Source organism: Schistocerca nitens, chromosome 4, assembly GCF_023898315.1.
Source record: "Schistocerca nitens isolate TAMUIC-IGC-003100 chromosome 4, iqSchNite1.1, whole genome shotgun sequence".
NCBI classification, from domain to species: Eukaryota; Metazoa; Arthropoda; class Insecta; order Orthoptera; family Acrididae; genus Schistocerca; species Schistocerca nitens.
In genome coordinates, this window is record NC_064617.1 from 921,805,233 (window position 1) to 921,830,236 (window position 25,004).

The 25,004-nt window shown below is 45.2% G+C and overlaps 1 protein-coding gene across 1 annotated transcript in view; it reads left to right on the plus strand.

The window, feature by feature from the left end:
• The window catches only part of LOC126252664 (aminopeptidase N-like), a 29,865-nt gene extending 10,506 nt beyond the window's left edge, over positions 1 to 19,359 (plus strand). Inside the window, exons 5-9 of the mRNA XM_049953565.1 lie at positions 5,547 to 5,730; positions 5,819 to 5,988; positions 9,751 to 9,931; positions 10,026 to 10,200; positions 19,109 to 19,359. Of these exons, the coding sequence (XP_049809522.1) occupies positions 5,547 to 5,730; positions 5,819 to 5,988; positions 9,751 to 9,931; positions 10,026 to 10,200; positions 19,109 to 19,359 (961 nt within the window). The remainder of the gene's footprint in view (positions 1 to 5,546; positions 5,731 to 5,818; positions 5,989 to 9,750; positions 9,932 to 10,025; positions 10,201 to 19,108) is intronic.
• The last annotated feature ends 5,645 nt before the right edge of the window (positions 19,360 to 25,004 follow it).

A 25,004-nucleotide genomic window follows, 5' to 3' on the forward strand; every position in this document is an offset into this window, starting at 1 on the left:
GTTGTCCTAGGAGAGAGTGGTAAACATAATTACGTACATGGAAGATCGTGAACAGTTATGAACAGATTTAGAATAAGTACGCAGCAATATGACCGTGTAGTGCATAAGGCTCAACCTCGATATTGTGGGGATCAGTGAAGTGAAATGGAAAGAAGAGAAAGATTTCCAGTCTGATGAGTATAGGGTAAAATCAACAGTAACAGAAGATTGTATAACGGGAATAGGATTCGTTATGAACAGGAAGGTAGGGCAGAGGGCGAGTTTGTGTGAACAGTTGAGTGATGGGGTGTTCTCACTAGAATCGACAGCATGCCGATGTCGCAAGTGGAAAATAAACAGAGAGAGAAAGCATACACTGAGCATCCAGAACATTATGATGACCGACCTACCATCGATATAAATACGTCCAGATAGCGGCAGCGTCACCTGGCGATGAATGACTGCTAGTCAGACACATGTAGTATCAGTGAGAGTGCCTTCCGTGTGTAGAATGAGGAAGACGCGCCATATGAGGGCGCGGAGGCTCGGCACGACCATTTCGCAAACGGCACGACTTGCTGGGTGTTCGCGGAGTGGTGTGGTGAGTGTCTCAACACATGGCGAAACCAAGCTCAAACCACGTCCAGACGTAGTGGGGTTGGGCTATCATATCTCATAAAGATTTCGGACGTCGTAGGCTGGGCAGACTTTTAAAAGACTTTAATGCTGGATGGAGTAAAGTGTGTCTGTACACGCAGTGCACTGATCACTCCAAACGATGGCCCTCCGCAGCTGATGACCCATCCACATGCCAATGCTGACACCACCATGTCGACAACTACAATACACCATCATCGGCACTGGACGTTGGTGCATTGGCAGAGCGTTGCGTGGTCTGATGATCCCGATACGTTCTTCATCATGCCCATGGGAGGACGCGAACCCTTTGTCTTCCAGGGGAACAGCTCCATGACACCTGTATTGCAGGATTGAGACTAACTGGTGGCGGCTCCATTATGCTCTGGAGGCATCCATGGTCCCAGTGATGCTCGTGCAAGGCATCATGACGGCCAAGAAGTGTTGTACATGACGATCATGTTTCCCAATGACAGTGACATGTTTGAGCTAGATGATCCGTCACGTCACAAGGGCAGGAGTGTCATGGTGTTGTTAGAGGATCACAGTGGCGGGTTTCAGTTAATTTGCTAGTCCCCCAACTCACCAGATCTGAACCCGATCAAACACATCTCGGATGTGTTGAACGTGGCGTTAGAGCTCATCCCCACCCTCTCCACAATTTTCGGGAATTAGTGTGACTAGTGTGTGTAGATGTGGCGACAATTCCCTCCAGCAATCTACTAAGGCTTAATTGTTTCTATGCGACGACGCGTCGCCGCTGTTATCCGTGGAAAAGGTGGACATCCGGTTGTTGGGTAGATGGTCATAATGTTCTGGATGATCAGTTTACGAGGATATTGAACGGGTAATTCAGTATGTAAATGGAGATGAAAATCTAATAGGCGTGGGGGACTGCAATGCAGTTGTAGGGAAGGAGTAGAAGAAAGGATTGCGGGACAACTGGGCTTGGCAGTTGGAGAATCGAAGCATTCGAAATGTGATGCTACAGACGAATGTTGAAAATAGGTGACTGGTAAGGTAAGGAATGAGGAGATTCAATGCAGAATCGGAGAGAAAAGGAATATGTGAAAACAGTGGCGAGGAGAAACGACAGGACGATAGGACGCCTGTTAAGACATCAGGGAATGACTTTCACAAAACTGGTGGGAGCTGTAGAGGGCAAAAAGTGTAGAGGAAGACAGAGACTGGAATACATCCAACAATAATTGGGGACGTAGGTTGCAAGTGGTACTCTGAGATGAAGAGGTTGACACAGGAGAGGAATTCGTGGAGAGCTGCATCAAGCCAGTCAGAAGACTTAAGACTCAAAGAAAAAGTAGGAATGAGAGAGGAGTAAGACTAATTGAGTTATGCAATAAATATAAGTTAGTAATAGCGACTACTCTGTTCACGAAGCACAAGAGGAAGAAGTATACTGGGAAATGACAGGGAGACACTATAAGATTTCTGTTAGATTACATCATGGTCAGGCAGAGATTCCGAAATCAGATACTGGAACGTAAGGCGTACCCAGGAGCAGACATTGACACAGATCATAAGTTACGTGTAGTGTAGAGTAGGCTTAAGTTTAAGAGAATAGTCAGGAAGAATCAGTGCTCAAAGAAGTGGGATATGAAAGTACTAAGGAATGAAGAGATATGCTTGAAGTTCTCTGAGGCTATAGACACTGCAGTAAGAAATAGCTCAGTAAGGTTTTCAGTTGAGGAAGAATGGACATCTCTGAAAAGGAAAATCACAAATTTTGGGTAGACAAACGTTGGTACCAAGAAGGTATACGCGAACAAATCATGGATAAGAGAAGAAATACTTCAGTTGATCGATGAAAGAGTACAAAAATGTTCAAGGAAATCCAGGAATACAGAAATACAACTCACTTAGGAATCAAATGAACAGAAAGTGAGCGGAAGCTAAGGGAAAACGGCTACATGAAAAATGTGAAGAAATTGAAAAAGAAATGATTTTCGGGAGGACACACTCGGTATATAGAAAAGTTAAAACAGGAGGGGTTGTAACATTAAGAGCGCCATGTGAATTCCACTGTTAAATGCAGAAGAGAGAGCTGGTAGTCGGAAAGAGTGCATTGAAAGCCTCTATGAGCGAGAAGACTTGTCTGACAACGCTTTAGAAGTAGAAACAAGAGTCGATATACACTCCTGGAAATGGAAAAAAGAACACATTGACACCGGTGTGTCAGACCCACCATACTTGCTCCGGACACTGCGAGAGAGCTGTACAAGCAATGATTACACGCACGGCACAGCGGACACACCAGGAACCGCGGTGTTGGCCGTCGAATGGCGCTAGCTGCGCAGCATTTGTGCACCGCCGCCGTCAGTGTCAGCCAGTTTGCCGTGGCATACGGAGCTCCATCGCAGTCTTTAACACTGGTAGCATGCCGCGACAGCGTGGACGTGAACCGTATGTGCAGTTGACGGACTTTGAGCGAGGGCGTATAGTGGGCATGCGGGAGGCCGGGTGGACGTACCGCCGAATTGCTCAACACGTGGGGCGTGAGGTCTCCACAGTACATCGATGTTGTCGCCAGTGGTCGGCGGAAGGTGCACGTGCCCGTCGACCTGGGACCGGACCGCAGCGACGCACGGATGCACGCCAAGACCGTAGGATCCTACGCAGTGCCGTAGGGGACCGCACCGCCACTTCCCAGCAAATTAGGGACACTGTTGCTCGTGGGGTATCGGCGAGGACCATTCGCAACCGTCTCCATGAAGCTGGGCTACGGTCCCGCACACCGTTAGGCCGTCTTCCGCTCACGCCCCAACATCGTGCAGCCCGCCTCCAGTGGTGTCGCGACAGGCGTGAATGGAGGGACGAATGGAGACGTGTCGTCTTCAGCGATGAGAGTCGCTTCTGCCTTGGTGCCAATGATGGTCGTATGCGTGTTTGGCGCCGTGCAGGTGAGCGCCACAATCAGGACTGCATACGACCGAGGCACACAGGGCCAACACCCGGCATCATGGTGTGGGGAGCGATCTCCTACACTGGCCGTACACCACTGGTGATCGTCGAGGGGACACTGAATAGTGCACGGTACATCCAAACCGTCATCGAACCCATCGTTCTACCATTCCTAGACCGGCAAGGGAACTTGCTGTTCCAACAGGACAATGCACGTCCGCATGTATCCCGTGCCACCCAACGTGCTCTAGAAGGTGTAAGTCAACTACCCTGGCCAGCAAGATCTCCGGATCTGTCCCCCATTGAGCATGTTTGGGACTGGATGAAGCGTCGTCTCACGCGGTATGCACGTCCAGCACGAACGCTGGTCCAACTGAGGCGCCAGGTGGAAATGGCATGGCAAGCCGTTCCACAGGACTACATCCAGCATCTCTACGATCGTCTCCATGGGAGAATAGCAGCCTGCATTGCTGCGAGAGGTGGATATACACTGTACTAGTGCCGACATTGTGCATGCTCTGTTGCCTGTGTCTATGTGCCTGTGGTTCTGTCAGTGTGATCATGTGATGTATCTGACCCCAGGAATGTGTCAATAAAGTTTCCCCTTCCTGGGACAATGAATTCACGGTGTTCTTATTTCAATTTCCAGGAGTGTAGAAGCGATAGGGGATCTACTATTACAATCAGAATTTAAAAGAGCTTTGGAACACTTAAGATCATTGCGGGAAGTAGCAACAAAACGAATGTTTACGTTGGTGTGTAGAATACATGAGTCTGGCAATGTACTATTTGACTTTCGGAAAACCATCATCCACACAATTCTGAAGACTGCAAGAACAAACAAGTGCGAGAATTATCGCACTATCAGCTTAAGCACCATCCACACAATTCTGAAGACTGCAAGAACAAACAAGTGCGAGAACTATCGCACTATCAACTTAACAGTTCATGTATCCGAGTTGCTGACATGAATAATATACAGAATGGAAAAGAAAATTGAAGATGTGTTAGATGACGATCACTTTGGTTTCAGGAAAGTTAAAGGTGCCACCAAAGGTGTGGTTAATAAATAATGGAAGCAAGACTAAAGAAAAATCAAGACACGTTCATAGTGTTCGACAATACGAAATGGTGCAAGTTATAAGAAATTCTGAAAAAAGTATGAGTAAGCCATAAGGAAAGACGGGTAGTAGAGTATATGTACAAGAACTAAGAGGGGAAGATAAGAGTGAAAGACCAAAAACGAAGTGGCCAGATTAAAAAGGGTGTAAGGCAGGGACGTAGCCTTTGCCCCTACTGTCCACTCTATACATAAAAAAAGCAACGATGTAAATAAAAGAAAGGTTCAATAGTGAAATTAAAATTAAAGACAAGATTTGCAGCTAACGTTGTTATTCTCAGTGAAGAAGAAGAATTACAGGATCTGCTGAATGGAATGAAAGGTCTAATGAGTACAGAATACGGGCTGAGAGAAAATCGAAGGAAGACGAAAGTATTGAGAAGTAGCAGAAAAGAGGACATCGAGAAACTTAACATCTGGATCGGTGATGAAGTTAAGGATCTCTGGGAGTAAAATAACTCATGACAAACGGAACAAGGAGGACATAAAAATAGACTATCACTGGCAAATAGGACATTGTCGGCCACGAGAAGTCTAATAGCAGCACTTCGTTTAAAGAAGAAATTTCTGACAATATACGTTTGGAGCACAACATTGTATTGCACGACCATTTCGGAAACGACGCGACTTGCTGGGTGTTCGCGGAGTGCTGTGGTGAGTGTCTTCAACACATAGCGGAAACAAGCTGAAACCACGTCCAGACGTGGGCGTTCACATCTCATGAAGATGTCGGACGTCGTAGCTTGAATCGTGAATCGTATTTGTTCCCGAAATTATTAAATACGCAATTATCATTTCGTTATGACTTTCTACTGATTCCAGGACTGCCTTGTGTTAATTAAACCATCCTTTAGAAGTGGTACGTTGCATGATGTTGTGGTGATGTCTGCAGGGAGAGCAGTGTGCTGGTGGACGACGACTACACATCGGAGGCGACCAAGGAGCGAGTGCTGGGCGTAATCCAATGCGAGGCGGCCCACCAGTGGTTCGGGGGCCTGGTCAGCCCCAGCTGGTGGAACGACCTCTGGCTGACCGAGGGCTTCACCTCCTACTTCCAGTGGATCGCCGTGGCTCTGGTGAGTTCCGAGTCCTCGCAGCACACGGCCTCTCACTGACCACCGAGAGGGAGCCAGCGACAGTGTAACGTGCGGCCCGTGTTAACAGGTGCCGCCCTCGTGGCAGCTGCGAGAGGTATTCGTAGTGAACACGGTGCTGCAGGCCGCCATGCTAGCAGACGTCGCCCCCGGTAGCTACCCACTCTCCAAGGGCCCCAACATCTCTGCTCGGCAGGCCTTTGACGAGTACTTCTATGAAAAAGATGAGATTCAGTCTAAGCAAGAGACCAACGAAAAACGAATACTGCTACGGCATTAGCAGCGACTACTGCCAACACCAATCAGTCAACATCACATATCCGTTCATAGTGGTCAGATTGATCAGCTGGGTAGTGCACAGTTTTGTACATTGCGTGATACAAATCGTATGTCTTACTTTTACAGTATTACAATCAAGGAGACAGCCTTCTGGTTGTGAACAGTGGACCAGGTATTTTGACTCATGAATACTTGAATGTGGAAAGTAAACAATAAATTGAATTAAATCGGGAATTAACAGGATCAGTGAAATGACATGGAAGGACTAGGTCCCTCTAACTAACTTCATTAATCCTTGGGCAACAACATTTATTTATATATATTTTTATAACAACAGGCCCCTTTGAAAAACAGGTAGAGGAATAGAAGATAATTTGCCATTAAAGGCGTTCAAAATGAGACAGCCAGTAAATTCAGTAATAATAACCTCAAAACAATTCAAGGAATAAGACGTTAACAATAGTGATGTTTTTAAAACTTTTAGATGAAAAATTTTTAAATAAATCAGCCAGGTAAAGTAATTAACTCACTTCTAGATAAATATTTTCACGGGAATTCAAGTCTGAGACGTTAAACGGACCCCCAAAAAATATTAAGAAAGATAACGTACTGATTTCCCAAAAGGCTTACACAAAAAAAACACCATGAAACAGAACAAGAATATAGTATGTATTAAATTTTAAAGAGAAAATTTCTTGTGTGAAGCCAGTTAACCGAAGACCCCATGGCCGACAGCAAAATTTCGTTTACAGTGTGGTACCTCACAACCAGGATTGGGCTAGATTTAAGGAAGCATATGAAAGGCGGACCCAAATGTTTCGTCATTTGTTGTCTCATGTATCATACATTATTACTTAACGATAATAGTATCATTACAATTTTAAAAAATACCTATTAAAAGGATCAGAATCCTGGCAGTCAAAGCTTGAATAGACTCAATTAATTAAAAACAAAATATAATAATTATACCACTAAGAGCAGGGCTTGAAACCGGAAATATTTAGATCCCAAACACAAGAAAACGTCACAGCAACTGGGCGTGGCTGCAAGCGAGTTCAACAATCCGTTATATCAACAAAATGAATTACAATGCAGTCATTAAAATGTACTAACAATTTCCACACTTCGGTAACCGTTACACAGTTGGATAACATTCATCCAAATACAGGAAGGATCACAAGTCCCGCCACTGAATGTGGTTGTTGGAATGCCGCTTAGAAATACATAAGTCTCAACAAAAAAATTCCTTAACCAATAAAATACACATTCCCTTAAAGCAGACAAACTGTGTTCAAAATGTATGTGAATTCCTAAGGGACCAAACTGTTGAGATCATCGGTCTCTTGACTTACACACTACTAAACTAACGTAAAGTAACTTCAGCTAGCAACAACACACACATCAATGCCCGAGGGAGGACTCGAACCTCCGGCGGACAAACTGAAAAGGTAAAAAGTTTAAATATAGATTCGAACTGGCACACTGCAATCGAACGTTGAAAATGACTAATAAATATACAATTGCACTAAATTCAAGATAAGCTGAGAGTAAATGCAACTGAAATGTACTTCTAACTGCTACAAACCAGCAGAAACGGAGACAACCCGTTAATAAATAGACAATTGCCCCAAATTGAGATTTACTTCCAACAGATAAAAACCAGCAGAAGCGTTGACAATAACCTTTAACAAGTGTACAATTACCAAAAATTCAAAGAAGCTGAGAACTATGGCAGATGGATGTCACAGCCAAAGCCAGTAAGGAACGAGCAGCTAAGTTTCAAAAAATGGCTCTGAGCACTATGGGACTCAACATCTTAGGTCATAAGTCCCCTAGAACTTAGAAATACTTAAACCTAACTAACCTAAGGACATCACACACACCCATGCCCGAGGCAGGATTCGAACCTGCGACCGTAGCAGTCCCGCGGTTCCGGACTGCAGCGCCAGAACCGCTAGACTACCGCGGCCGGCCCGCTAAGTTTCACAATACGTGAGATTAACTAATGACTGTGCACCAATGTAAGGTCAGACAGTTGATACTGACAAGTAACAGGTCTGAAACGTAACGTACTGAGAAGAAGTAATAAGAGTGCAAGGTTTAAATGAGTAATTATAGAGGTATTATGTCTTTACTCATATGGGTATATGGACAACGGTACTTTTTTCTGAAGTTATCTGCCTTTGAAGTTGCAGGTAAATAATATCAAAACAGGTAACATTTCATTGATTGAAATAATTGAGATGCATGTTCCCTTTTCCCGTTGCAGCTCGTAGATATTCTGCTTTATGGCTGATCTAAGAAAATGCTCAAATGGTTCAAATGGCTCTGAGCACTATGGGACTTAACATCTGAGGTTATCAGTCCCCTAGTCTTAGAACTACTAAACCTAACTAACCTAAGGACATCACACACATCCATGCCCGAGGCAGGATTCGAACCTGGGACTGTAGTAGCAGCGCGGTACCAAACTGAAGCATCTAGAACTGATCGGTCACAGCTGCCGGCCTAAGAAAACGATCCTAGAGTTCACGATAAACTTTTTTCATTGACAACTGTCACTACTTCGACTACAAAACGATGGTTGTTAAGTGTTTCATTTCGGAAGATCAAATATCAATCAGATAGTCCTGTGAGAGAGTACTACACCTTCTGGACCTAGATAACGTGACCTCCCACTCCAGTCATCCGTTATTATCTCTCCAGTGATGTAAGGTCGTGGTGGTGGTGGTGGTGGTTAGTGTTTAACGTCCCGTCGACAACGAGGTCATTAGAGACGGAGCGCAAGCTCGGGTTAGGGAAGGATTGGGAAGGAAATCGGCCGTGCCCTTTCAAAGGAACCATCCCGGCATTTGCCTGAAACGATTTAGGGAAATCACGGAAAACCTAAATCAGGATGGCCGGAGACGGGATTGAACCGTCGTCCTCCCGAATGCGAGTCCAGTGTGCTAACCACTGCGCCACCTCGCTCGGTTGTAAGGTCGAAATGTAGGCGAAGCTTTCACATTTCCGATTCGTTGAATTTCGCCTAATTTGTATCTCTGTTGCAGGTGCATCGATTGTCTGGATGATAGAGAATATAATGGGATCAGAACCATTCTACAGAGCCCTCAACAAGTACCTCACACAGAAGTATGTATTATTTGTCAGAATTCAAAAGATAACCTTTTACTTGCAGACTCTATTAATTAAAGCTTTTAGCTGTTAATGTTTACTTTCTGCCAATCATTCATTCAAATTTTCTGTTCAGTAGATATATCTGGAATAACAATACGCAGAAATATCCAATTTGGATAGCCTCTTCTAAAAAACTACATCACAGTTCAGTTTGCTTGTTACTAGAGTTCTTTATGCTTGCATATGTGGGCACATTTGTTAGAATGTTAAACACGGTTCATAGGTATGTGGAAGCCACTGCTCAGAATTCATGGAGTAGTGGTTATTTGGTCCCAATACCTCACTTCTGCGCAGTAGACCTGTAATTTTATTACCAATGAATAGACATGATACTGTTCTGTATTGTCAAAAATACAATAAATAATATAGATAGAGGTCGTCTATCTCACAATACTGGAACATTGCTCAATTTACTTGTTGGTAAGACAAGGAGAATTAACTCAGATGGAGTGGCCATTTCAGTTTAGAGTTAAAAAATACTAAAATGAACATATTTTAGCTTTATTTTATCTTCTGAGGATGACAGAGTTAATCACTTTCGCATAGCATATACATGGACGTGTGGGAGGATCTGCTGTTGGCGGCCCTGGACTCAGAGTCACCCGCATCTTCCCTGCCAGAGGGCGGCTCCCTGTCCTCTGTGGTGCAGCCGTGGCTACAGCAGAGCGGCTTCCCGCTCATCTCCGTCTCCAGGAACTACTCGGACGGGTCAGCTGTCATATCACAGGTGCTTTGACTTTCCCACCTCCTACGGAGGTCTACTCAGCTGTCCCTATGGTGGTCCACTGCAGCCTTATATCACCTCCCATGTGCTTTTGCAGTCACCATACCTGACACAAGTGGACGCCGTGTGGCCAGTGCCCATCAGCTACACGTCCCGCTCTGAGGCCAACTACTCAGCGACTGCCCCACGGCTCTGGCTGCTGGACTCTGAGCTGGTGGTGCCAGCTGTAGCCCAGCCAGATGACTGGCTACTCCTCAACATGAACGTGACTGGTGAGTGTCTTGTACTCCCACCTCTTTAGTACATTGATACTGTTTATGCAATGTGCTAACTTTTGTCTGCATTATCTGAAGATTTCAGTCTGCATATCACATTGACAACTACACTGGTTGGTTATAAAGAGTACACATTGCTGCCATTAATTTCAGCCATTAGTCTCATGAACTGCGATGAATCTATTCGTCATGTCCTCTGCTGTAGTTATAGCTCCGCTGCTACGTATCTCACTCTTCAGGAACGCCAAGGTTTTTCCAGATAGATCCTCCCACAATTGTACATGGAAGCTACACAATCTGTTCATTGGAATATTGTCCACCCTGCTGTTTGATTTCACCTGTGTCCTTATACTGCATATCCAGTAGAATCTGTACCATATTATATCATTTTCAGACTCATACTTGTCTGGTCCCTTTAATCCCCCCAAACCAACCAACCAGACTCATACTTAATTTCTTGTAGTTTTAATTTCATACAACTGTGTTGAGAAATACTTTTCTCATGAAAATTATGATTAGTGTAGGTAGAAATTCATTGTATTGGTGTTGTGTCACAGTGAAAGAGTTTTAGGAAATCAATCCCTTCTGTTTTTATACACTATTCTTGGAAAGTTAATCAGTGTGATCAGAAATCTGTACTGGGAAGCGAACTGCTGCGCATATTGTCCATCTTGCCTGCTCAAGACCAAATTACTGAAGGTGAGAGGGACATAGGTCAACTCTATGAGGAATTTTTTTCATCTCCATCATTTGCAACATTACATGAAGCACATTGCAGATATTGTACTGAAAGTCTTGCTCTACAGTTATCATGTCATGATCGTTGATTCTACTACAGGCTGAATGATAGAACAAATCCAAATACGATCAAGAGAAATTAGATACGATGACAGGATCTCAGGGAGGATCACAAGTGAGCGATCAGGTTATGGCTTAAGGATAAGTGGGAACAGGGTTGTGGATGATGCTTATCAAATACAAACACCATATGAAAAAGTAGTCAGGCCTAGGAGACTTCAGTCTTATACTGTGCAACACTGCATCTAGCATGGTAATGGCCACTGTTCGGTGAGGAAGGAAGCGAGTTTTGTCAGGACTGGCTCTCCCAAAGCCATCAGTAGTTCTAATGGAATGTTGTCTACTCCCGGGGCCTTGTTTCGAATCAGGTCTTTCAGTGCTCGGTCAAATTCTTCACGCAGTATCTTATCTTCCATTTCGTCTTCGTCTACATCCTCTTCCATTTCCATAATATTGTCCTCAAGTACATCGACGTTGTATAAACCCTCTATATACTCCTTCCACCTTTCTGCCTTCCCTTCTTTGCTTAGAACTGGGTTGCCATCTGAGCTCTTGATATTCATACAAGTCGTTCTCTTATCTCCAAAGGCCTCTTTAATTTTCCTGTAGGCAGTATCTATCTTACCCTAGTGAGACAAGCCTCTACATCCTTACATTTGTCCTCTAGCCATCCCTGCTTAGCCATTTTGCACTTCCTGTCGATCTCATTTTTGAGACGTTTGTATTCCTTTTTGCCTGCTTCATTCACTGCATTTTTATATTTTCTCCTTTCATCAATTAAATTCAATATTTCTTGTGTTACCCAAGGATTTCTATTAGCCCTCGTCTTTTTACCTACTTGATCGTCTGCTGCCTTCACTACTTCATCCCTCAGAGCTACCCATTCTTCTTCTACTGTATTTCTTTCCCCCATTCCTGTCAATTGTTCCCTTATGCTCCCCCTGAAACTCTCTACAGCCTCTGGTTCTTTCAGTTTATCCAGGTCCCATCTCCTTAAATTCCCACCTTTTTGCAGTTTCTTCAGTTTCAATCTGCAGTTCACAACCAATAAATTGTGGTCAGAATCCACATCTGCCCCTGGAAATGTCTTACAATTTAAAACCTGGTTCCTAAATCTCTGTCTTACCATTATATAATCTATCTGATACCTTTTAGTATCTCCAGGATTCTTCCAGGTATACAACCTTCTTCTATGATTCTTGAACCAAGTGTTAGCTATGATTAAGTTATGCTCTGTGCAAAATTCTACAAGGCGGCTTCCTCTTTCATTTCTTCCCCCCAATCCATATTCACTTACTATGTTTCCTTCTCTCCCTTTTCCTACTGACGAATTCCAGTCACCCATGACTATTAAATTTTCGTCTCCTTTCACTACCTGAATAATTTCTTTTATCTCGTCATACATTTCATCAATTTCTTCATCATCTGCAGAGCTAGTTGGCATATAAACTTCTACTTCTGTAGTAGGCATGGGCTTTGTGTCTATCTTGGCCACAATACTGCGTTCACTATGCTGTTTGTAGTAGCTAACCCGCACTCCTATTTTTTTATTCATTATTAAACCTACTTCTGCATTACCCCTATTTGATTTTGTATTTATAACCCTGTATTCGCCTGACCAAAAGTCTTGGTCCTCCTGCCACCGAACTTCACTAATTCCCACTATATCTAACTTTAACCTATCCATTTCCCTTTTAAATTTTCTAACCTACCTGCCCGATTAAGGGATCTGACATTCCACGCTCCGATTCGTAGAACGCCAGTTTTCTTTCTCCTGATAATGACGTCCCCTTGAGTAGTCCCCGCCCGGAGATCCGAATGGGGGACTATTTTACCTCCAGAATATTTTACCCAAGAGGACGCCATCATCATTTAATCATACAGTAAAACTGCATGTCCTCGGGGAAAATTACGGCTGTTGTTTCCCCTTGCTTTCAGCCGTTCGCAGTACCAGCACGGCAAGGCCGTTTTGGTTAATGTTACAAAGCCAGATCAGTCAATCATCCAGACCGTTGCCCCTGCAACTACTGAAAAGGCTGCTGCCCCTCTTCAGGAACCACATGTTTGTCTGGCCTCTGAACAGATACCCCTACATTGTGGTTGCACCTACGGTACGGCCATCTGTATCGCTGAGGCACGCAAGCCTCCCCACCGACGGCAAGGTCCATGGTTAATGGGGGGGCAGGGCTGTTTATACTTCAAATAACACATTAAAGGGGGTCATTGCATTTCGAAACAGTCTAATAAAATAAAAATATTGTTGCAGTAGTCTAAATGCTAGTTAGTCTGAATACATAATCATGGATTTCTAAGAACATGCATCATACTCAGATATATTTTGATAGTGTAACTCTAGAGGATACAGAGGGGGGGGGGGCTACGCTGACTTGTAACGAGAAATTATTACTTTGATTACATGAGATTTACATTGAATGTTTATATGTCATGTAGCATACCATCAGTAATATGCAGAAATAAATGCAGTCATTTACACATGGACATCATATAAGCATTTATTAAGATAAAGTATTTCGTCCCCCCTTTTCCGTTGTACTCTTGCCACACTGAGCTTTCATCCTGTCCTCGTGACCTTCATCAGGTGCAGCAGGCAGCCGTCGCCCTGGAGGACGAGTCGCTGGTCGGAGCCGCACAGTGGCGCCGTGACATCATCGCCAATGGAGTAGCCGCACGGCGCGATGCAGCTCACTGGCTCAAAGGAAAACCATGGCGCCTATGAAATGGGGGACCGTCTGAGTCCCTGTATGCTGCAGTGCCACACACAATAACCAGGCTTGCAAGCTAGCAGCAAACAAAATGTAACGAAATTTACACAATAAAATGGTATCAAAATCTGGTTGTAATTTCTTTTGTGTATTTCCCTTCCTAATTTACATAACTAAGTGTGTGGTGATTAGTCGATAATTTAAGACAACCAACTACAAACACATATTGTGATAATAATCTACATATAAAAGGCAATAACCTGACTAACTGACTGACTCTACGACTTATTATCGCTCAGCCATAACCTAAGGATAGAAACTTGAAATTTGCAGATGTTGTTGATATTATGCTGTAGGCGTCGTTTGAGAGAGAGTTTTCGAAATTTCGCAGTTAAGGGGATGAAATAGGGGATTAAAATTTTCAAGAAAATAATTAGTTGTATTAAAAATTCTTCAAACCTAAATCTATGATTATTGTATTTATCTTCTCGGTTAGATACAAATGGTTGAGAGTGTCTATGGAGATATCACCTTAGGAACGCAAAATTTATGACTAATTATAATCTTAGATTCCAGCTAACAGAATCGCGTTTTCGCCAGAAGCACATTCGGAAAAGGCCATGCTTCTATGGCCCTCAATAGAGTGAAAAGTTTAGGTTTAGTAGAGAAAAATCTGAGCAGGTCATACAGTCTATGCCTGTAAAGCAGCAGGCTACAAGCTAGTAGATAATGTAGTGTAAAAGAGCAGTTAAAAAATTCACATGTTCAGAATAATGTCCTCTACCATAACCAGTTAAGTGCAGAGAATAGGGTACTTCCAATAGTACTGTGTTGTAGAGTTTATTCCTATTTCAGGGAGAGCGAGAAGAGTGATTGGTTAAATCACAAAATCAAATAAAATAAACAAGACATTTTATTTTATTGGCTTTGTTTGACGCACCACTACACACATTACATTGCACATAGAGCAGATGCTACAAAAATTGTTTGGTAGGGCGGGCAGAGGACACAGACTTGCTATTTGTACCAATATGCATACGTAACAATCTCTTAGAAAATCCGTCAAGACTGTTGTTGACTCGCATGAACTATTTATGAAATCTTTAACGCATTTCCTTCCTATGCCAATAAAGAAGTAAAAATAGAGAATATAAACATTAGTTTTAAAAGTAAAAAAAAAAAAAAAGAGCACCGGTCAATTTCCCAAGACGTTAGATGTCGTCTGCTCCATACCTAATCCTTGAACCACGGCTTTTGGGTGATCGGGTTGTATATTGCAGTCCTCACAGCCTCGTTGACGTCGTGTTTCTTCCCACAATTCATTCCATGAGTTATCCAGCGATGTCGTCGAATGGATTGAAATTAGAGATAATGAAGTTTACATTGTGTGTTGCGGTATTTGTGAGGAAGTCCAAGTATTCGTATGAGGCCACCGTGAGTTGGAATCTAGAGAAAGTTCCATGCCACAGCAGCTGTTACACATAATGAGCAATTGTTATCCTTCTATATTGCTGAAACATTTCGAGCTGTTAGTAGAAAAATGAATCTGCTGGGAACGGGATATCGTTTAGTCCAAGTAGACCGGCGAACTGGAGAGCGTAGAGGAGAGGCACTGCCCCACAGGAAACTCGCGTTCTGGGGGAAGGAACTAAAGGTGGCACAAGTCACAATGTTGCATCTAGCTGCTACATTTCTGTGTAGTAAGGAAATGTTGTGTTAAGTATAAATTTCTTACGCTTTACGTTTATGGTCACACATTTTTGTCATCAGACTACCGGTTTCGGTCTATAATGACCGTCTTGAGATCTGCAGCAAAATATAAGAAAAAACGTAAATACACTAGCAGATTGTCTACAGCTTAAAACAAAATAGACGATAATACAACTGAAGGGGGCGGGCGGGCAGCAGCTTAGTAGCTCGCTCTTCAGCCTACAGAAGTTTTAAAAACTAAAAAAGGTAACTTTTAAAATGTAAAATAAATCAAGAGTTGGCGATGACAATTAAAAAACGCAGTAAGCAGACAGGTACAATAGTAGACAGATAATTACAAAACATGGTGACAGCCTGGTTTCTGTTCACAAGAGATAAAATTTCACCCCCAGAAAGACGCCCATCACTTAACACTCACTTAAAATACTGTACTTAAAAGTTAGCACAGAAATGACGCATCACACCCTAGGGCAGATGGGGGAGGGGGTGGACCTAGAAAGATGAGGGGAAAGAAAGGGTGAGAAGAGGAAAAAGGTGGGGGGAGGAGCCGATCGAGGGAGAGGACTCATAGGGGGGACAAGGTGGACACGAGAGGGAGTGGGGAAAGGCAGAGGAGGGGAATTCAAAAGGACTCGGTGGAGAGAAGGGTCAAAGATAGGGTAGGTGGGGAAGAGGGAAAAACAGAAAAGGAGGTTGGAGGGAAAGAGGGAGCCCAGGAAAAGGATAGAGGTAGGGAGGGGGAGGTGAGGATCACAGTTGATAGGAAGGATAAATGGAGGAAGAGGAGGCATCAGTCGGGAGGGGGTGTTGACGGTAGCCACCTTGGGAAAGGAGATAAAGGATGTAGAGGTGGAGGGTAGGTGGGACATAGCGGTGAAGGCATGGCAGTAGGTGGGGGTTTGAGAGGAGAGGGGCAACCAGGGGAAGAGGGGGATCAAGCCTGCAGGAGGTGTAGTCGACTCAGATGTGTTCAAGGAAAAGGAGCAGATGGGGCAAAGTAATCAGGTATAGAGGATCTGTGTGGGGGATGGGAGGCATATACAGAAGGTGCAGCAGAATGCATGGTGTTCGAGGAGCTGGAGGGACTAATAAAGCTTGTGGGGAAGGTCGCTATTCAGGTGGGACTGGCATAACAGACGATGGGATGGATCAAGGAACTGTAGGTGTGGAGGATGGTAGATAGGTTCAACCCCCATGTCCGGCTGGAGAGGAGTTTAAGGAGATGGAGGCAGTTGTGGCCTTTGGATTGGATAGAGTGGAGCTGAGAGGTCCAGAGTCAATGGTTAGTCCTATGTAGGTGAGGGTGGGGAAGAGCCAGACAGGACTGGCGCAAATGAAAAGGGAAAAAACAAGGAGACGGAAGGAGGGAGTGGAACAACCTATGATGGTTGTCTGGGCCTTGTAATGATTGATTTTTATGAGCCACTGGTTACACCATGTGGCAAAAAGGTCAAGGTGATTTTGGATAAGGCGTTTGGTTCAGTGAAGGGTATGATCGAGGGCAAGGAAGGCGGTGTCATCAGCATACTTCAAGAGGTGGACAGGATGGGGGTTGGGGCATATGTGCTGAGTACAGGAGCTTGAGGAAAGGGGGAGGACAGAGCCCTTGGGCGCACTAGCGGAGGGGTAGAAGATGTCGAAATCGATATTATGGACAGTGACGTAGAAGGGGCGGTAGGAGAGAAAGGAGGCAATCAGACAAACATAGTTGATAGGAACAGCATAGGACTGGAGTTTAAACAGGAGACCGGGATGCCAAAAGTGGTGATAGGCCTTTTCGAGGTGTAGGGATAAAAAATGGCGGAATGATGGGAGTTAATCTGGGGGGGGGGGGGGGAAAGGAGATGGGTGAGGTGTAGGAGTTGGTCGTCAGAGAAGGAAGGTCAAAGCCATTGGATATTGCGGAGGAGGTGGTGTTGATGGAGCTATTGATGGGTCCCCTGGGTAAGGACGTATTCTAAGAGCTTGCTGAACGCCAAGATGAGACATATAGGGCGAAATGAAGGGACATCAGACGGAAGCTTGTTAGGTTTGGGGAACATCAGGATATGGGAGGTTTTCCACAGGTAGAGGTAGAAGCCCATGGAAAGGATTGGATTATAGAGGGCGGCAAGGAAGGAGCGAGGCCAGTGTTTGAGGTGGCAGCAGATAATGCAGTCATGGCTGTGGGGCAGTGTTGCATTTAGTGTGGAGTGTGAGGGTAATGCCCTGTGTAATGATGGGAGTGTTAAGTTGTGATTGTGGTGTGTGGCTCAAGTACTGGAAGCTAGGAGCAAGGGGAGGAGCAGAGGTATCTGTACATTTGATGATGTCGGTTAAGGGGAATACTTAAATTGGGGATCTTTTGGAATGGAAAAGGCTTCAGATAGGTGGAAGGCGAAGTAGTTGGCCTTACTGAGGTTATCAGGAAAGTGATGGTTATCATGGAGGAGAGGCTATTGTGGGGCAGGATGGTTTCCAGTAAAGTGGTGGAAAGCAGACCAATACTCCATGCTCTGCGCTCATAAGTAGCACACCATTCCTTGTACATGTCCACCACGGCACTCGGGTGTCACAGCACCAAGTTGCGCACCTAAAGATGCACGTATAATAGCCCGAAAACGGTCGTGTGATAACAAAAGAACTTTACAACTGTAGCCGTATTTTCAACCTCTGGCTGGAAGAGTTTATTGGGAACATGATGTTGAGTTGTGTGCATGTATGTCGCCAGGCACGGCGTTTCTTCGCAGTAAGCACGTTGTGAATGTGTCATTGTAATTGCCAGTGGCGAGTGAGTGTGTTCCAGTCACAAGTGCGGAGGAAGGATCGGTAGAGGCGATGGGGCACGGTTGGACGGTGAGGGTGGATGGCCTTGGTAGGAATATGAGTGTCTACAGCGTCAGTCAAGGCCTATGAAGGAAGGTAGCAGTATGGAAGATATAATTGGGAGATTGGAGGGCCAGGTTGTGGCGTTTGATCTGGGTGTGTATGGAGTCGTGGTAGGCATCCCAGTTGGCAGGGGAGTAATCGTGGACAAGTTTAGGGGAACGTCAAACTGATGCACAGGGTGGGGATGGCGTCCCTCAGAGATAGTGAGGAGGACAGGGGCGTGGTCGCTGCCAATGAGGTCAAGGACTTCCGCAGTGAAGTACCCAGGGAGGTAGGGAGAGGCTAGGATAACGTCAGCAGTGGTATTGGATTCAGGTCAAAGTTGTGGGGGGGGGGGGAGGGGAACGAAGTCTCCCTGGAGGGTGGTGATAAATCGATGCCACTGCTGGAGGTTGGTGGGAGCATGGCTGTGGATATTGAGGTCTGCAGCAATAACATAAGTGGAGAAGGTGCAGTCAATGTGGGCCAACATTAGGGCGTTTGGTAGGGTTCTTGAATAGGACAGGGTGGGAAGTGGCCTGGAGGATGGGTTGGGGGTAGGTGGAAGGAGCAGGTGATTCAGGGGGTGGGTTTGTGGGTGTGGCAGAGACTGTGGTGCAGTGTACTGAGATTTGTGCTGGGAGCCTGATGTAGGTGGTGCAGAGACTGGTGGGAATTCTGGAGATGACAATGTGGTAGCAGCAAAGGGTGGGGGTGAGTCAGGTGAAGTGATGGCTGAAACCAGCACAGGAATAGGACGGACAAGGAGGGAAGGGCTAACAAGGATCAGGTCTGCTGATGAACTCCATGTGATGTGGTTGGAGCAGTGGAAGGGGAGGTGAAAATTATTGATGTGGTAGAATGGGCCATGTTGGTGGTGAGTAAGTGGGAGGTAAAGATGGCGATGGTGGTGACAGCGGCAGCAGTGTTGATGGTGGCAGGGGCGAGAAAAGGCGGCGGCAACAATGACAGCAGCAATGGTGGTAGCAGCAGTGGAGACAAGGTAGCCCTCAGTGAGGGGAGGGGGGGTATGACAGTTCGACCAAGGCGAGATGGCAGTCCTTCTAGCAAGTGGTGAAGGTGGTCCGGTGAATCCCCTGGTCAGCAGCTGGAAGTGACAGCAAAGGGGAGACTTGGTATCCCCAGCAAGGGACGGTGACGATGGCAGCAAATGGGATGGGGCAGAGCCCCACCAGGCCGGTGGCGGTGGCGGCGACAGTGGCGGCAGCAGGGGGCGCTACCAAAGGAGTCGACTGCACCCTGAGAACAGCCCAGGCAGCGTAATCCTCCGATTTGGAAGTGAGGGGATCCAACCCTCGAGGTACAGTAATATTTTTTTCCTTGCTGTATTTCCAGTTCCCCATATAGGGCTGGGCCAGCAGTAGCATATGCACTGACTGCTCTTCAGCTGAAAGACATTACAGATAGCCAGGAAGAGATTTAAAACAATATCATGAATAAAAAGAACATAGAAACAAAAAAGGAGGAATGTAAGAGCAAAAAGTGTACAAAAAGCGGCGACTCTAAATCGGAGGTAAAAATCTAAAAAAAGTATTGTACACACAAAAACACCCACTCTAAGGATTAAAAGGCACCAGGCAAAGTACAGCTGTAGCATTAAAAGTCGCAGAACGAGTAAAACAGCCAAGTGACAGATGGCGTAACACAGAACAATCATGGACTATATACAGGGCGAGCACACAATTAAAACCACATCACTGATGACACTATAGAACGGCACTGGACACAGCACTAATAAAGCACACTTGATAATGAATAAAAACCTGGGAGGATCTGCCAGGGGAGGAACATGAGGGAGAAGGGGAAGGTGGCGAGAAAGAGGGGAGAGAAAGCGTGGATGACGTGGGGGGCACGCTGAAGGGGGACCAGGGAACAAAAGGACAGGTCTGCCGTCAGTCCCAGCGTTTCTTTGCTGTGATGAGGTTCTGTCTGTGTCGCTGTATTTGCCAGTGGCGTTGGAGTGTATCCCTGTCACGAGTGTGCAGGAAAGAGCGATAGAGGTGGTGGGATTCGCAGAGGAGGAGGACAGCCAGTGGACGGAGAGTGGGACGGTGGGGGTGGGTGGTTTTAGTTTGAACATGGGTCTCCATGGCGTCAGTAGCGGCCTTCTGAAGGAAGGACGAGTCATGAACAATGTTGTAAGGATGGCGATAGGTAAGAGGGTGGCTTTCGATATGGGTGGTGATGGATTCCCAGTAGGCACTCCAGTTGGTGCGATGGTAGTAATAGACTGCCTGGGGAGGGGGTGCAGGGTGGGGAGCCAGAGGGTGTTGGTGAGCAGATGGCATGGTGAGAAGAATGGGGAGGTGGTTGCTACCTATGGGATCAAGGATGTCAACAGCGATACCCTAAGGAGGTTGGTGTATGCAATGAAAACATTGGGGGTGGTATTACTTTCAGGATGGGTGTGCTGGGTAAAGGGAACAAGGAGGGGAAGAAGTCGCTAAGGATAAGGTGTGGAGTCACTGAGGAAGGGTTGTGGCCAGACAGGGATGTGCTTAAGATGGCTGATAGCGACTCCACACTGTGCTTGAGGATCAGGAGCATCAGTTTGGTGGAGGATATAGGGAGAGGTGTGGATAGAATGGTGGGGCTGGAGAAAGCTTTCGTTCAAGAGGAAGGTGTCGACCTGCTGGTAGGAGAGGGAGTTCATGAGTAGGTATTTGTTGGTGTAAAAGGAGCAGATGTTCTGGAAGAGGATACAACACTTATGCTGCGCCACGATGGTGAAGAGAGGGGAGGGAAGAGGCTTAAACTAGGGTGTTGTGGTGGGTGAAGATGAGGAGGGCTTGGTTGTGGGAGTAGGTGGTTAAGGTGTTGAGGTGAAAGATCAGCAACGAGGGGCGTTGGAAAGGGTGAATGTTTTGGAGGACTATGGTGAGGAAACGGATTATGTCTTCAGCCATTGGGGTGGTTGGAAGGAGTTGTTGGGGTGCACAGGGGGATCAATAGGATAGACAGGGACAGTAAGCTCAGGGGTGGCAGGAGGGAGCTTAGCTTTACACTTGTGGGAGTAGGGGAATGGTGGCCATTGCAGGTGTTACAGGAAGGAAGGGTGGCGAGGTCAGGGTAGTTTTTGGGAAAGTGGGAAGCCATGCAATGGGGACAGGTGGTGGGGGGGGGGGTGTTGGGAAACTGGGGGTCAGGTGATCATTGTTCATGAGGTGGCACTGGAAGCATTAGAATTGGGGAGGACATTTGGAGGGTGGCGGCAGTGGAAAATCAGGGCACACTGGGTGAGGAGGTGGTCAATGGAGGGTGTATACCCCGAAAAGACAGGTGGGACCGGAGGCATTGCAGAAACGGCAGGCAAAGCGAATTTCCAGGTCGGGATGGGAGTTCAGTTCACCCAACACCTCATCGTCCATGATCACCGGGCTAAGCTTGGTGATTTTAAAATTTATAATACTGTCATAATCCACTCATTAAGAGGTATAACCTTATCTTAAAGCTTTGATACAATAAGTATATCAGTTATAAACTGTGTATTTTGTCTTGAAGTTGTGTAACTGACAGCTAGCGGATATGCGGACTTTATTCATCCATTATTTGAGAATGCGAGCATTTAGCGACTTCCAATAAACTTTACACATAATGTCAAACCTTTACGACACTAGTTCTTGCCAACAGCCCAAGAACCTTCCACAAACACACACATACACAGAGACACGCGCAAACACAAACTACGAAACGAGAAAACTTTCTTTCATACTGAATTTTCCCTGTTCATGCAGTAAAATTAAAGCGTCAGACATGAGGTTTTAATTTATTATTTCCTTACTACTGATTCTATTCGTAATATATACTTCTGGGACATACGACGTCATAGACATTTAGATGCGAGAAAAACTAATGTCTGTATAAAATGGTGCTCAGTAAAACTCGAACATCATGCATGACGTTTGAATTTATTGCTTTTTTACTACTACCTCTACTCGCAACACAATACACAGACGTTATCCACACCTATCGTTAAATGTACCTGCAAAATTCTATCATTGTACAACGCACAGTTCACGAAATATGACGTCATAAACATTGAGATGCGTGAAAACTAGCTTTTGCTTAAAAATGGAGGTTTAAATTTATTATTTCTTTACATCTAACTCTATTCGCAATATATTCTGAAGATTGTATATACCACTGAATTTTCCTTGGATATAATATCATTGTACGTCACATAGTTCAAGAAACGTGACAACAAAAATGTTGAGATGAAAAACTGGCGTTTGGATAAAATGGAACGTAACAAATCAGCGTAGAAAGGGAGAATGAACAGCCCGCAACTTCCTAGAGGCAGCATTACTCTACTACAACGATGGAACTTCTGACGTGGACCGCACTCCGTGCAAACACTTCACATCTACTCAGACAACGCTGGCATTGTTTCGCGTCTGTACATGGTGCTCATCACCCACCGCACAAAGTCCGTAGTTAGTTTCTGCTGAAGTCTGCTGTCAGACTTCTTCCACAAATTCTAATCCTGATCGTTGCACACACAATAGTGCGTCTCATTATGACAAGATTCTTTCTCTGAGTCAATGGTGAACACTTTGCAAAATAATAAAACAAAGAGCTCATGGTAACAGCAACGACGGAATAAAAACCAATTGCACACCACTCACAATTGTGCCCACAAGAGCGTGCCTGAACAGGACTACAACCAACTACGTCAACGACCCTAACTAAAAACTTAATAGAAAACCTAAGCTATAACTCCGAACCAAACCGACTTAGCTTAAAGGAACGGTGTCCATTCAGTAACTGGGTACCCGCACGCTATTGTAACACAGCCCTTTCAGGCTGATAACTTAGATGACCCAAGCAGAATTTCACACCAGCTGGTCCAACGGGCACCAAGTCACAGAGCCGACTGGTGCTCCTCGCCTTCAGCACATGTCCGCCAGAGAGGGCGCTCACGTTACTGCCTTGCGGCTAGCTGCAGATCAGCGAACCCAAAATCCGGCGCCGGCAAGTGACGCGCGAATCCAGGTCGCCGGAAAGATGCATATCCCGCTCAATCCTAGACACTGGTCACCGCAAGTGGACTGTCAGGGGAGATGTGAACATAATAAAGAGACTGAATAACCACGAGAAAGATTTTACGAGCCGGTACGTGGATTATCAAAGTCTAAATATTGTAGGGACGCTAGAAAATCTGAAAAGGACCATACACAGACACAGTCTAGGTGAAGTGCGGTTGCATGAAGTGAACTGGAAAGAAGGAAAGGAAGTTTGGTCAGATGAATAAAGGGCAATATGAAGTGGTAGAAAACACTATATTGAGAGTAGGATTCATCAGGAGTAGGGAGGTATGGCAGAGACTAAGTCATTGTGAATACTTCAGTGATAGAATTATTCTCATTAGAATCGACAACTAACCAACACCGATAACAATAGTTCAGTTATACATGCCAAAATTGCAAGCAAACACGAGAGAGGAAATTTATGAGGATCCTGAACATGTAATTCAGTATGTTAAAGGAGGCGAAAATCAAGCCGGCAGCTGTGGCCGAGCGGTTCTAGGCGCTTCAGTCTGGAAGCGCGAGATCGCTACGGTCGCAGGGTCGAATCCTGCCTCGGGCTTGGATGTGTGTGATGTCCTTAGGTTAATTACGTTTAAGTAGTTCTAAGTTCCAGGGGACTGATGACCTCAGATATTAAGTCACATAGTGCTCAGAGCCATTTGAACCATTTCAACGAAAATCTAGTAACCGTGAGTGATTCGATTGTTGTGGTCGACGATGTAATGGCATACAAGGTTACGGGAGAAAATGGCTCAGTAATAGGCATGAGAGAAGGTATCTGTAAAAAATTTTCTGCAGGTCACAGTAATCCCACGACTCATAAGAGGACGATTTATGTTTGAAACAGGCTCAAAAATATAGAATAAAACCAGTTGGATGACAACACGGTGAGACAGATTTCAAAACCAGATACTTTATTGTAAGGCGAACCCAGAGGCAGATACAGTGTTCAAAATTTATTAATCACGAAGAGTAAGCTGAAGTTTAAGAGAATATCCAGGGAAAATCAACATGTAAACAAGTGGGATACTGATAAGATGTATTTGAGCTATCCCAAGGCTGTCGCTACTACGGTAACGAAGCCAGAGTACACAGTTTAGTTGAAGAGGAATGGACATCTCTAAAAAGACAAGTCACCGGTGTGTCCAAACAAATATACACTGAAGAGCTAAAGAAACTGATACACCTGCCTAATATCGTTTAGGGCCCCCGCGAGTACGCAAAAGTGCAGCAACACGACGTGGCATGGATTCGACTACTTTCTGAAGTAGTACTGGAGGGAACTGACACCATGATTCCTGCAGTGCTGTCCATAAATCCGCAAGAGTACAAGGAGGTATAGATCTCTTCCAAACAGCACGTTGCAACGCATCCCAGATACGCTCAATAATGTTCATGTCTGGGGAGTTTGATATCAAGCGGAAGTGTTTAAACTCAGAAGAGTTTTCCTGGAGACGCTCTGTAGCAATTCTGGACGTGTGGGATGTCGCATTTTCCTGCTGGAATTGCCTAAGTCCGTCGAATTGCACAGTGGACATGAATGGATGCAGATGATCAGACAGGGTTCTTACGTAGTGTCACCTGTCAGAGTCGTATCTAGACGTATTAGGGGACCCATATGACTCCGACTGCTCACGCCCACACCATTACAGAGCTTCTATCAGCTTGAACAGTC